This window comes from Cervus canadensis, chromosome 2 (genome assembly GCF_019320065.1).
Source record: "Cervus canadensis isolate Bull #8, Minnesota chromosome 2, ASM1932006v1, whole genome shotgun sequence".
Classification (NCBI taxonomy): domain Eukaryota; kingdom Metazoa; phylum Chordata; class Mammalia; order Artiodactyla; family Cervidae; genus Cervus; species Cervus canadensis.
In genome coordinates this window covers 106,491,085-106,505,114 of record NC_057387.1, presented here as the reverse complement: position 1 = coordinate 106,505,114, position 14,030 = coordinate 106,491,085, and the positions used below count along the sequence as shown (strand labels likewise).

Below are 14,030 nucleotides of genomic sequence, written 5' to 3'. Positions count from 1 at the left end.
AAGTGAGTGGCAGAGCTTGGGCCTGAATCAAGGTCTCTTGATTTCTTGCCTGGGGCTCTTTCCTGCATATATATAACTTTATGTGCCAGAAGAGCACATTCATTTAACTACCTCTGTACTTACTCACTTCAGTTCAGTTCAGTCGGTCAGTCGTGTCCGTCTCTTTGCGACTGCGTGAACTGCAGCACACCAGACCTCCCTGTCCATCACCAACTCCCGGAGTTCACCCAAACCCAAGTCCATCGAGTCGGTGATGTCATCCAACCATCTCATCCTCTGTCGTCCCCTTCTCCTCCTGCCCTCAGTCTTTCCCAGCATTAGGGTCTTTTCCAATGAGTCAGCTCTTCGCATGAGGTGGCCAAAGTACTGGAGTTTCAGCTTCAGCATCAGTCCTTCCAATGAACACCCAGGACTGATCTCCTTTAGGATGGACTGGTTGGATCTCCTTGCAGTCCAAGGGACTCTCAAGAGTCTTTTCCAACACCAAAGTTCACAAGCATCAATTCTTCTGCTCTCAGCTTTCTTTATAGTCCAACTCTCACATCCATACATGACCCCTGGAAAAACCATAGCCTTGACTAGATGGACCTTTGTTGGACTCACTCACTAGTTAACTCACTCATCACCTTATAATTTGCAGCACTGTCCCCAATGGCCTGTTATTATCTCCATTTCACAGATGAAGACACAGAGCCCTGGAGAGGCTGGAAAGGGACAGAATCAGGATTTGAACTCAGCACATGTCACCCAGTTCTCTGTCTGCTGGTCTGTCTCACTCAGAGGTGTGCTTCCTATTTTGAGGACAGTTCCTCTATCATCCCGACCCCAGTGGGCATCAAGGTGTGACAGTGTTCCTGCAGGAAATAAGGAGTGGCCTCCTGTTATGGGTTGAATCGTGTTCTCCAGAAAAGATGTGCAGAATCCTCACCCCCTGGCCCCTGTGTATGTGACCTTCCTTGGAGATAGGGTCTTTGCAGAAGTAATCAAGTTAAGACGGTGAGTCTGATGTATGTCTGATGTTCCACGGGAAGAGCAGAGAGACACACAGGGACGTGCAACATGAGGGGCAGAGATTAGAATGATGCAGCTACAAGCTAAGGATCGCCGGCCACCACCGGAAGCCAGGAAGAAGCAAGGAAGGGGTCTACCCAGAATCTCATGGGGAGCCTGGCCCTCCTGACACCTTGAGTTCAGACTTCTGGCCTCTAGAATTGTGACAGAATAAACTTCTGCTGTTGAAACCACCCAGTTGGTGGTGGTTTGTTAGGGCAGCCCTTAGGAGATGAGTACAGTCCCTGTGTACCCATTTGGGTCACAGAGGCCAGGTCCTGGTCCACGGGAGGTGTGAGGCAGCCTGAGTGCAGTGAGAGACCTTTGGAGCTGCTCCCCCTACAGGGACCTGTGTGGGCGTCTCAGGTGGCTCAGCGGCTAAAGAATCTGCCTGCAATGCAGGGGATGTGGGTTTGACCCATGGGTTGGGAAGATCCCCTGGAGAAGGGCATGGCAACCTACTCCAGTATTCTTGCCTGGAGAATCCCAAGGACAGAGGAGCCTGGCAGGCTCTGGTCCATGGGGTGGCAAAGAATTGAACATGACTGAAGCAACTTAGCATGCATGCACACACGCAGCATGCGCAGGGTCCCATGGAGAAGGACACCATCTCTGAATGAGGTGTGGGAGGATGCCCCTCTCCCCCACAGCTGCCCCCTGTCTGGTAGCCCCCTCGTCATTTTAGACCGACAACTCACTGTCTTGATAAAGCCTTTCCTGATACCCCGGAAAGGATGACCAGCCTTTCTCTATGCTCCCACTGGCTCTGCTGGCGATGATTATCTTGCTTTAATAATAGCTTATTTGTACAGGAGGCTCAGCTTGGTGCTCTGTGATGACCTAGGGGGTAGGATGGAGGTGGGGTGGGAGGGGGGTCCAAGAGGGAGGGTATATATGTATGCTTACGGCTGATTCACTTCACTGTGCAGCAGAAACTAACACAATATTGTAAGGCAATTATACCGCAAAAAAAAAAAAAGATAGCTCATTTGTTTTTTCCTCTGACCATGCAGGTCCTTTACGGTGAAGGTCTAGATCTGCTGCATCTGTTCCCCGAGTGCTAGTCTAGGGTCGGGTACCTAACAAGGCCTTCCAAAAGACTTGGGGGTGTTGTGATGGGGATCTTGTTGTGGGGATCTGCGTTGGCAGCCATCTGCCATCAGGAGGTTTGGCTGTATACAAAGATGAATGATCGTGACAATATCTCTTGGAGCCCAGACTGCTGTTCCCTCAGTGCCTGTTCCCACCAAGAGATGAAGGTCACCCTCGTCTGCACCCTCCTCAGGTCACCAGTGGTGTGTGTCTGGCCCTAGCCCTGTGCATACAGTCACTCATCACCATGACAGCCAAATAGGGTAGCTTGGGAAGCTACTGTCTCCAGTTCAAAGATTTCAAAAAGTAAGCAAGTATGAGGACTTGCAAAGGTCTACACAGGCCAGGTGTGAATCAGGGGTGGAACTGATGTGTGTGCCTGGTGCTGGGAGCCAGCACTTTAAGTGACTGGCCCCAGATAATCCTCAAAACAGCCAAGGAGACCCACTGGACCAAGGAGAAGGCTGGGGCTCAGAGAAGTCGAATAACAGGTCTAAGGAGAGGAACCTAGTACAGAGCAGAGCCAAGATTTGGACCCAGGGTTTGCTGACTTAAAGCAGACCCCAAGTGTCTGACTCATTGGCTCCCCCACGGCATCAGTTACCTTCATAAGAAGCCTTGAAACCCAAGGAGCTGCCACTGCCATCTGTCTGGAAGAGGAGCCACATTTGATGGTTGGTGCTGACGATGAGATCTGGGACCGACGTACCTGTCAGGCTGTCGGGAGAGAGACATTTAGAGGTGTGAACCCACCGTGGAACCCCAACAGAAAGACTGTGTCACTGATGGCATCTAAAGGCACATCGAGGAGCCAGGGTCACTCGTGTGAATCCTGGGTCCCAGTGCTGTGGGCACTGAGCCTGGCAGCACGTGCTCACGTGCTGGGAGACGCATGACCACTCCCCTCTGCACAGGCCAAGCTGCTTCTGCACCGCGACTCCCCTCCCCAGACCCCTGGGCTCAGGGGAGAGATCTGCATTCTCACTTGCATAGGGAGGGATGGCTGGAGCCAGGTCCAATCGAGGGGAGTGTCTACACTCCCGCAACCTCCCACCTTTCGTGTGAACGGGACTGCAGGGAAGATACAGACAGAAACCCATTTTCCCAGTCGGAACCCAGACACTCCTTTTAATGAGGCATGTCTTCCCATTCCAGCATGAGAAAGTGAGGCTTTAAGTGCAGCCCCCACCATGGGCAACACTGCTTCTGAAAAAGCAAGTTTAGACATGGAGAGGAGTCTGATTCAACTCGCATTCACCAGGCACCTACCCAAGCCAGACCATTTCCCTTCCATTATCTCATTTAGTGTCCCCACAGCCCAGCGAGGTAGGAGTTGTGTTACCCCCATCGTACAGATGAGAAGACGGAGGTACAAAATGGGCAGTGGCTTTCCCAAGATCAGCCTACTGGAGAGTGGCAGGGTCAGATTCCACTGCGTAGGCTGGGGTACCAGAAGAAACCTGACTTCCTTCTTCTGCTGAGACCAGACAAATCTTCAGCACAGATGGGGTGTGAGGGGCTGGGGAGGGGTGGTTGGATTAATGAGCTCTAATCTCTGCTCCACCCTAGGGTCTCAAAGCTTGAGGGGGCCTGAGTTGGTTGTAGAGAAATGATCGGTACAACATGAATGCCGTCGGGATGGAGCAGGGATAGACTGCCTGGCATACACTAGCTTGGCCCATGTGACATCCCTGGCCTGGGGACCTGACCCTGACAGACATTCTGCAATGAGTAAGGAATGACCCCAGGATGGTAGTGAGTAAGGGAGAAGACAGGCTTCTGCTTTTCTTTTGCATGACCCAATGATGACAACAAAGGAATCATTTTGCATTGTTTCCCTGAAGTTTTTTTTTTTAAATTTATTTATTTTAATTGGAGGACAATCACTTCACAACACTGTGATGGCCCCTGCCACACATCATTCCTGAAGTTTTGAACTTGACATTGGACTAAAGAGATCTGAGGGTGGTGGGAGAGTCCCTGGGCTGCTACAGAACTTGTTGGGATCTCATTCAAGCTAGACTGGTCCAGAGACCTGGGTACAAGCCGTGGATCTGTCATTCATTTGCTGTGGGACCTTGGGCAAGTGGCTGAGCCTCTCTGAGCTTTTTCACCCCATATAAATGAGGGGTTGAATTGTATGATCCCCCAGTCTTTTCAGCTCTGCTGTTCTAAGGTTTTCTCTATGACAAAGCATACTGGGGCATGAAGGAGACAGAGTGGGATCCTGGCCTCTTGGGTACATTGAGCTGGTGTACCACACAGGTCAGCACACCAGGGCAGGTGAGTGATGGGGATGCAGAGAAGAGGGGAGGTGTTGAGTGTGATGGGTAAACCATGTGACAACCTGATGGGGCCACAGAGTACCCAGATATCTGACCAAACATAATTCTGGGTGTTCCTGGATGAGATTAGCATTTAAAAAGTGGAACTGAGTAAAGCAGATTGCTCTCCCCAGTGAAGGTGGGCCTCATCCAATCAGTTGAAGACCTGAGTAGACCAAAAAGGTGGACTCTCTCCCAAGTGAAAGAGAATGCTTTCTGCCTGCCTGACTTTCAGCTAGGACAGTGTCTGTTCCCACCCTGCCCTTGAACTGAACCTCAGCTTTTCCTGGGTCTTGAGCCTGCTGGCCTTTGCTCTAGAACGCCATCATCGGCTCTCCTGGCTCTCCAGCTTACTGATTCAGCCTGCAGGTCTTGGGGCTTGTCAGTTCCCATTATCATATAATAAATCCTTTTCTTCATAAGTATATCCTATTGGTTGTTTCTTTGGAGAAGCCTAAATCCTGCTGGTTGTTTCTTCGGAGAAGCCTGACAACTACAGTGGAGAGTAGGCAGTAGGGAGGTTGCCCTTCAGGCTGACATCCCATTCCTTTCTCTCAAGAGATCCCAAATCCCAGCCATGTCACTTAACATGCTAGGGGACCTCATTCAACTGCACTAATAGGATCTTTCCCGGTAGATGTGGGGAGGTATGAGAAGCACCCAGGACAGAACAGCTTCTGGACAAGCCAGCTATTACAGAATGTCCATTTCTTGCTCAGCATTATGAGCAGAGGGTGCTGGCTGGGAGGGTGTATGGTAATAGCATGGGATTCTATCCTTGACCAGAATCAAAAGACACGAACTCAAGTGCTAGTTCTGCCACCAGCCACCTTTGTACCCCCTGGGCCTCAGTTTCTCCATCGGTTAAATGGGATAATAGCACCTTCCTCACAGGGCTCCTGTGGGAATTAAATGAGATAACTGATGTGTCTGGGCACACAGTAGTCACCGAATGTATGTGAAATCTCCCCTCCTTCTTGGCAGGGGAGGTGGACGAGGTCAGGTCTGTCTGTCTGTCGGACTCTGGGTCACACACACTGAATAGGAACATACTCCTGCTTTCAAGTCAGGCTAATCATGGTGGACAGAGGAGCCAAATGGCCCCCAACAGCTGAGACCTGGTGTAATGAAACCCGGGACAACCCAACATTATCCTTTCCCTTGACTAGACCATGTCATTCTAACCTTTCTGGGCTCAGAATATGTGGTCACTACGTCCATGCGGTCCCAATTCCCGGAAACCATCCTTCTCCCAGACAGTTCTGAGCATGCAGGGAAATTAGCAAAACACTTCCACTGCCTCTGTCTGAAGTCAGGCCGCCACAGATGTACACGGCCTTGAGGAAAAACTCCTGGTGGCAGAAGCAGGGTCTACATAGATGCACACAGCCAACTGCAATGCTCCAGGCATACACGCCAAATCTCTATTACCCTGGCTCCCCAAGAGGCTGCTCCTCCTACACACCTTCCCTGATCTTTCCTCATGAGAAGCGTCCTGTTTTCCTTGGTAGGAGTGGAGAGAGATGGAAGGATTGCTGCTGAAAGCAGCAGCGCTGAGGCCACCTGTCCTGGCCATAGCAAGGTGGCAGCGAGTGTGGCAGGAAGACTCAGCAGGCCCGTCCCACTGCCCTCAGCCAAGGCACACGTGCTCCTGCCTTGCCCACCACATGCTCCGCATCACTCACATGTAGAGCACCGTTTTCTGGTCCCCGTCCTGCCCGCCGTCCCCAACCGTCAGGGTGTCGTAACCCCTCTCCAGGTCAAACTCCTCGAAGGCCAGCTTGATCACCTGCGGAGGGAGCAGGGATTAGGCAGCAGGCAGGGGCCGCCGGGAGAGCCTTTCTTGGCCTCAAAGACAGCAAGAAGCTCCATGTCCCGATGCTCAGAGCACCGTGACAACACCCCACGCAACCCTCCATCCACACCGAGCACTTCCCGGCCACCTTTCAGAGTGTGAGCTTTTTCTCTTCTGGGCCACACAGTCTCTGGGGTTCCCTGATGTTTTCCAAATTGGATCACAGAACATCTGGACAATTCTGGGGGCTGTCATGGCAACCCCAGGCACATCTGGCCAACTGTGAGATGATTAGACTCTGCCTTCATGCTTTCACGCACAGAAATCCCTGTGGAATTGGTGGCAAATTTTCAGGCCACATGTGGAATCTCAGCTATGTGGTCCCTGGGGACCTGCAGAAGTTTCTCTCAGCCTCTCCTGTGCCCGCTTTTCTCCATGCACTTTGTCTATTTGTGGAATAAATGAATGTTCCAGGAAAGGCATTTCAACAAGATTCTTCTCTCTTACTTGGTTTAGTCCTGCCTGCCACAAATATATACTAAAGACCCACCACGTGCCAGCCTAGGAGGCAGGGTTTCAGTGGTCAGCATGACATGATCCCTGCCGTAGGTGAGGGGGCAGAGAGAAAAAAAACTAATAATCACAACCCTACACACCTCACACACCTACACACCCTAGACACCAAGTGTGTAGGTGACAGATATTACTTGAAGCCTGCAGCTCACCCAGCCTGCGGTGGGGCGAGGTTGGGAGACTGTTTGTGATGAGGGTGGGGTGGGTCCTGAGAGTTCTGACAGCTCTGGAAGACTGTCAGGTCCAAGGGGGATGCTGGGAGAGGCAGGGGTCAGGCGCAGAAGGCCTGAGCTGTGGCAGAGATGGAACATTCCAGAACAAGCGCTCAGTGTCTATCAGTGCAGATCTGGAAACAGAACATAGTTGCCAGCTGCCTCGCTCTGGGGGGACAATGTGATGGGCTTTCAGGGCAAGGAGGTGACTTAGGAACGTCTAGAACTTGAGAAGGCTGCCTGCAGCCAGGCTCTCACAGCCCCCTCCTGCCCCAGAGAGCTGCGTTCCTTCTGCGGGAGCGGCGTCAGGAGCGCTGTCCGCAGTGGGTGACGGGGACGCTCAGGTGTTGGAGGAGAACGCTGGTCTGGAGGCTTGTGTGGAAACTGACACGGCAGCAGTGGGGCCCGGGTGGTGAGGAAGGCTCCAGGCTGCAGGGGCGGTGTGGTGAGCAGTGCAGGAGGGTGATGCAGACGGAAGAGAGAGTCAGGTCCTGGAGTGCTTGGGGCTTTGTGACTGATGGATGTGGGCACTGAGGGAGGGGTGGTTTGGGATGACCTGCAGATTCCCGGCTGGGGCAATCGGGGTGGTGGGTGGTGGTGCCTTTCACGAAGACAGGACGCTCAGAGTCGCCTCCCCTAAGCATCTCAGCTGGTCCTCTTTCTGTCTGTTTCAGTCTGGTTTCAGTGTGATGAAGATCTCCAGTCTCCCTGTAGGGAGGCAGAAAGTGCTTCTTTGCTTTCTCTTCTGCTAACTCGAGGAGTAAAGAATCCCCGTTGTTAGCTTTTCCTATGGCCGTGCAGGCTTCTGCTGTCCAGACCAAACAGCGCAGCAGAGCCTCACCCTAGGGTGCTCTCGGGGTCCCAGGAAGGAACCCTCTGCTGTGCTTGTGTGTGAGCCGGCACTGCCCGTGCTGGGCTCTCGGCACCGGGCCTGGGACCCATGGAGAGGAGCTGCAGACAGGACGGGGAGGACGGGTGACTCTGGCTGGGAGGAGGCCACAGGAGGCTTCCTGGAGGACGTGAAGCCCAGGCTGAGGTTGGGAGGTGGGCTGGAGCAGTCCAATACATGGAGAAGGAAGGGAAAGTGATCCAAGCAGAGAGATGAGCAGGCGCGGAGGTGCGGGATGCAGGACTTGTCCAGAAACTCCGGGTGGATCTGGAGTTGTGTGGCTGAGAGGGAAGCAGAGGGTGGGGACCCGAGACAAGCAGGAGGAGCCGGATGAGGAAGCGCTGCCTGTCGTATTACAGACTCGGGCTCTGTCCTCAAGACAAGGGGGGATCAGGAAGAGATGTAAGTAAAGGCGTGGGGTGGGATGTTTGTTTTAGGAGAAACAGCATTGAGGGCTGGTGGAAAATGTCTGGGCTGTACAGTGGTGTGGGTAAAGGAGGATGCGGGCCTGAAGCAGGCAGTGGCTGGGGGCTGTTAGAAAACAGGGGATGGAGGGACTAGAGGTACTGACCTAGAGGAGAGAGACTCGAGGGCGGAGGCAGGAGCAGCAGCAGCAACTCTGCCTGGCCCCATCCAGGGGCAGAAGGTGGAGATGAGAGGCACTGAAAACCAACTCTGTGGCTGTCAGAACTGTACTGCAATGAAAAGGACTGTGTTCAGAGGTAGTGAGCACCCCAATCACTGGGGGTAAGTATCACGAGGAGAGGATTCCTGCTTGGGACTCTCAGATAGTTTCAACAAAAATACTAGACCCTCCTGATAAAAATCCTTGTTGGCTATATAGACATGTATTCCAGTGAGCAATCTACAGTGAGTGGGGAAGCCTTTGTTATTATTGTTTAGTTACTAAGTAGTGTCTGACTCTTCTGTGACCCCATGGACTGTAGCCCACCAGACTCCGCTATCCATGGGATTCGCCAGACAAGAATACTGGAGTGAGTTGCCATTTCCTTCTCTATGGGATCTTCCCGACCCAGGGCGCAAACCTGCATCTCCTGCATTGGCAGGTAGATTCTTTTTTTTTTTTTTTTCTTTTTAATTGGTTCAACTTTCTTTTTTTCCCATTTATTTTTATTCATTGGAGGCTAATTACTTTACAATATTGTGTGGTTTTTGCCATACATTGACATGAATCAGCCATGGATTTACATGTGTTCCCCATCCCGATCCCCCCTCCCATCTCCCTCTCCATCCCATCCCTCTGGGTAGCAGGTGGATTCTTTACCACTGAGCCGGGGGGGAGCCTTAGTCCCTCTAGCTTTCCCACCAAGTAGGCAAGTTCATTTCCCATGTTCCCTGATGCCCAATCATCACTGGATCATCTGCTCAGGCTGGAACTGGCTTCCTATCTCTTACTGTCCCTAGAATGATGTTGCCATTTCCCAGCCTGGTACATAGGGAAGGACCCTTGGCTCCTGCTCCCTGCTGCCATCCCATCATCCTGCCTGTGTAGCATTCTCTCACAGCAGCCCATTCATGACCCTGGTTTGCACAGTCCCCTCTCTGGCCCCCGGCTCCCCCAGCAACGTCTCCACATCCTGGAGCTCTTGTCCAAGGGCTCCCTGATTGCCCTCCCTCTCTTCTCCCTGCGGTGCTGTGACTGAGCTCTTTACCTGGTCCTCCACTACCTGGTCCTCCATGGACTTCCTGGCGGGCAGGGGCCAGGTCTCATGGCCTTTGACCTGCCAGAACCTGTCAGTGCACCAGGCACATGCCAGGCACTCAGCCCACGCTGAATGGGAGGATGCTTTCCAAACCTTTCCTGGGCCTCTGGCATGGATGGATCTCCAGGCTCTTGGATCTCTCACCCGAGGCACCATCTAGAACAAAGGTGGGCAGACTGTTCCTGTCAAGGGCCAGGTAATGAGTGTTTGCACCTGAGCATTTTATACGCTGTCTGTTGCAACAAACCCTCTTTGCTGTCGTAGCATGAACACAGCCATGGCTGCATACGTTCAGGTGGCGTGTACAGCCATGATCCACGTACACACTGATATGTATGCCAACGAGTGTGGCATGTTCCAATGAAGTTTAGTTTACGAAAATAAGCAATACACTGGATTTGGCTCAAAGGTGGTAGTTTGCCGACCCCTGGTCTAGGAGATTCTTTGAGATACTTAATCACAGTTTTTGATCATCTTCTCTTGAGAGATTTTGTTACCACAAGAGCTGACGCCTATAATGTGCTGGACTGTTCTCAGTATTTTACAAACATCAGCTCACGTGAGACTCACAACAGCCATGGCCACCGTGAAGACCTCCATCTTGCTATGTTAGGCAACTCACCTAAGATCACACAGCTAAGTGGTAGAACTGGGCAGAGGCCAGGCCCTTACCACCCTTCTCTACTGTCTCACAGCATCCCAGGGAGGTCTCAGATCCGTAAGATGGGGGCCATGACTTATCCTCTCAACCTTCCCTAAGCTCTTTCTCTGGATCCCAGCAGCTCAGCCAACACTTGCTCATAAAATACTCTAAGGCCAGCTGTGCCTTCTGCAGACCCAGGGGCCTGGCCTCCGCAGGGAGGAGTCAGGGTCCTGCCTGTACATTCTTGCCACCATCACCCCTTCCAGGAAGCCCCAGGTCACCAAGCCAGTGCCAAAAAAGGGAGTATGTGATTACTATGCCCGTGATGGGAAAACATTGTTTTGCAGGCCAGAATCCAGAGCCATAAAATGTTTCACATCACGGAGCAGAGCACCATTGACGTGAGCTGCATTTTAGAGCATCTGACCCCAACGTGGAAGCCGATTACCCCGAGCAGTCAGCGCAAAACACTCAGTGTTGAAGCTTTGGGATGGGCCCCTGGTGCACAATGTGCTGGTGCTTTCATTTGTTTCCCTCTTTTCTCTGGCCTTTGTTTAAAGACACGATCCTGTAATGATTCATTAACTAACATGCAGATGAGTGAAGCCGGCAAAGTGTGCTTCTAAGGCAGGAGAGTGGCAGCACATGAAACAGGAGTGATTAAAGAGGCACGTGTGTGCACAGCTCCGACACCCAATTTGCACCCATTAGATAAATGAATAAAAGAATCCTTTGCTAGGATGTAATTACTGAGCACCTGCCATGTGCCAAGCACCGAGCTAGCTGCAGCCTGTAAGTTATCTCACTTGTCTGACAATTTGGAGCAGAATCTAAATGCCAAGGGCATGGTACAGATGCAAAGTGCTGGAGGATGGCAGAGGAGGGAGAGATGAAAGGCGGCCGCATAGAGGAGGTGGGCGTGCTGGGCCCTGCAGGCAGAGAAGGGTGGGCTCCATCCCAGAGATGCTCGGGGAATGAGGACCAGGGAGGGCAGCTGAGGAGATGAGGAGAGGACAGTGCAGCCTGGCTGAGTGTGCAGTTGGCTTTTGCCTGGCAGGCCAGAGCAGGTAGCCTGGACTTGCAGGTGAAGATGGTGGGAGGCTGTAACTCAGGAGGGAGGGGCTGGGGGCAGAGAGACCTGGCAGGAGGCTGGTCCAGGGTCCAGCAGCGGCAGGAGGGCTTCGGGGAGCCTGAGCCTGTGTTCACTGCAGGGTGGTGGAGGGAGTCAAGTCCTGGAGACTGCACCCCTTAGGACCTTGCTGCCTTTCCCAAGAACTGTGGCGGATGGGGGTGGGACCATGGAGGGTGCCCACCCTGGGCCCGGAGGACATCCCTTGCTTCCTGAGCATCATCCAGGACCAGCTAAAGACAGGAATCCCAGTCTTGTCAGCCTGTGCCCAAGGTTTCAGTGTGGCTGCAGAGGATCTGACAGCTCTTAGGCATATTTGGGGAAGTGCCAATAGATCTAGATTGAGATTGTTTTGTCCAGTGACTGCATTTCTATAATCGCCTCCTAGTGAGGCTCTAGTCTGCTGCCCATCCTTCACTCTGAACCCCAGACTATGTGCCTCATGATCCTTTTAGAGTGAGGGTTGGGTAACCATGGCTCTTGGGCCAAATCAGGCCTGAGGCTTGTTTTGTTTGGCACCTTGAGCTAAGAAGTGTTCTTATGTTTAAAGGGTTAAAAAATAAGTAAAGCACTACAAAGAAGGATGTGCAACAAAAACCTCACATAGTCCTCAAAGTCTAAAATATTTATAATCTAACTCTTTGCAGAAAGTTTGTTGACCTCTGACCTAGAGCAGTGGTTTTCCAACTGCATTCTCAGGAACCCCAGGTTCCATAACGATACTAAAGGGGCACAAACAAAGGTGGGAAAAGACCAGAATGGCCTGGATCTTGCTCCAACCAAGGCAGTTCCTTTGGATCTAGTTTGTGGTTGGGATTCTGTGACAGACACAGATAATGGTTCACTCACTGTCCCTCCCACTGCTTACCATTCTTAATAGAATGCTGGCTGTTGAAATGTGGCAATGGGCCTGGCTAAGCGTAGAGCTAAGGATAGGGAAGTGACAGGATTCCAGGCAATGGGACAGGGGCTGAGGAGTCCTCAGGGCATTTTCCCACTTTCCTCCTTGCTTTCCTGGAATACAGATGTGAGGACAGAGGTGGAGCAGCCTTCTTGTGATCATGAGGATAGGAGCCAAGAAAGGCAGAGGGGAAAAGAGGAGGTGCTCAAGACACTGAGAAAACTGCTAAACCAGCCCTGGAGTCTTCACTTCTGGACCCCTGCTATGTGGGGAAAATAATCTGTGTTCTGTATAAGCTTTTGCAGAGCTTCTGCCACTCACAGCCAATCATAACCTAATGACTGTGGGTTCTGAAGAAAGGCTTTCATTACCATAGAAAAATTCATCAGCTCTTGACCCTCAGGATAAAGTTCAGTTTCTTGGCATGGAAACCCTAGACTTTTCATGACCTGCTCTTGGCCCTTCTCACCTAGTCAGAGCCCCTCTCAATCCTCTGCTCCAGGCCTGCTTCCCTATTCCTCCTCAGAGCACTGGCTCCTGAGGGGTGACCTTGGCTTCCCCAACCCTCTGCCTTGGGTTCCTAATGCCCTGGGGCAGCCTGACTATTAGCTCCAAGAAAGGAAGGGAATTCCCTTTCTCTGGGCATGGACTGCATGGTGACTCCTGCAGGGGTCTTGCTGAAGGCCCAGGGCAGGGCTGGAGAACTGGTTCTTGGTGGGGGAAGAGGGGAGGCTAGTGGAAGGGCTGGCCTGAACCCTCAAGAATTCAAGCAGAAGTCTTCAGCATCTTTGAGAAATGCTTTTGAAAGAAAAGCCCAAGGGCAAAGACTGAGAAGGTTCAGAGGTTCTGGAACTTTGGTCAGTACCTCAAATTGAATTTTGGTGGCTCTGAGAGTAGTAAGCCCTTTCATGTGTTCATTCACTTGTTGGTTGATGGATTTATTCGACTGTTAATATGCCCTTGCCAAGTGCTGGGCTTTGAAGAAGCAACAGAGCTAAGACAAACATGAATACCACCCCGAGATCTCACAGCCTAGAAGAGGAGACACATGGGTACATGGGGAACGCAGCACAGGGAGATGAGTGCTGAAGTCAGGGCAACATGGGGATGTGGCAGATGTGAGGGGCACAAAATCCCATCTAGAGGAGGGGGCAGGCTTTGTCTTCAAAGAGGAAGGCGCGTGGGAACCCACAGCCAGCTCCAGGGGAAGGGGGATGCCAAGATACGCTGGGAAGAGAGGACAACTGTGAAGAAGAAAGGGATCTGGGTGAGGACTTGGAGGAGGCCCTGAACGGGTCCCTCTAGAGCCACCCACTCACGAGGAATGAGTTGCAGGGGCACTTAGGGAAAACCTCTTTGATCACCAGCCAGCGTCTTGCACGGGGCCCAGCACAGAACACATAAGAGTAAATGTTTGCTGAATGAATAAATGAGTGAACAATGGGCCAGCACAGGGGTTCCTGACATTTGCACGAGAGAGTGATGGCTGCCAGGAGAGTTCTTTCAGAGGGAAGAGTGACACGGCTAATCCCCAAGGAGCGAATCATCGAAACACTGTTCTCGTCCGCTTTGAAGTTCATGAAACGCACTTTCCTTTCCCTCTCCCTCCTACCTCGCTCGTTCTCTCCTGCCTGCCTTTTACTTCTTTTCTAGCACAGGTGGATTAATGTCCTGATCAAACGCAGCGAGGATTGTATG

At 52.1% G+C, this 14,030-nt stretch overlaps 1 protein-coding gene across 2 annotated transcripts in view; it reads right to left on the bottom strand.

Moving 5' to 3' along the window:
- Positions 1–14,030, bottom strand: part of CSMD2 (CUB and Sushi multiple domains 2) — a 679,919-nt gene that overhangs the window by 279,253 nt on the left and 386,636 nt on the right. For both annotated transcript variants that reach the window (XM_043461986.1, XM_043461987.1), the window contains exons 11-12: positions 6,152–6,255; positions 2,747–2,859 (exon numbers count right to left, since the gene is read on the bottom strand). In XM_043461986.1, the coding sequence (XP_043317921.1) occupies positions 2,747–2,859; positions 6,152–6,255 (217 nt within the window). The remainder of the gene's footprint in view (positions 1–2,746; positions 2,860–6,151; positions 6,256–14,030) is intronic.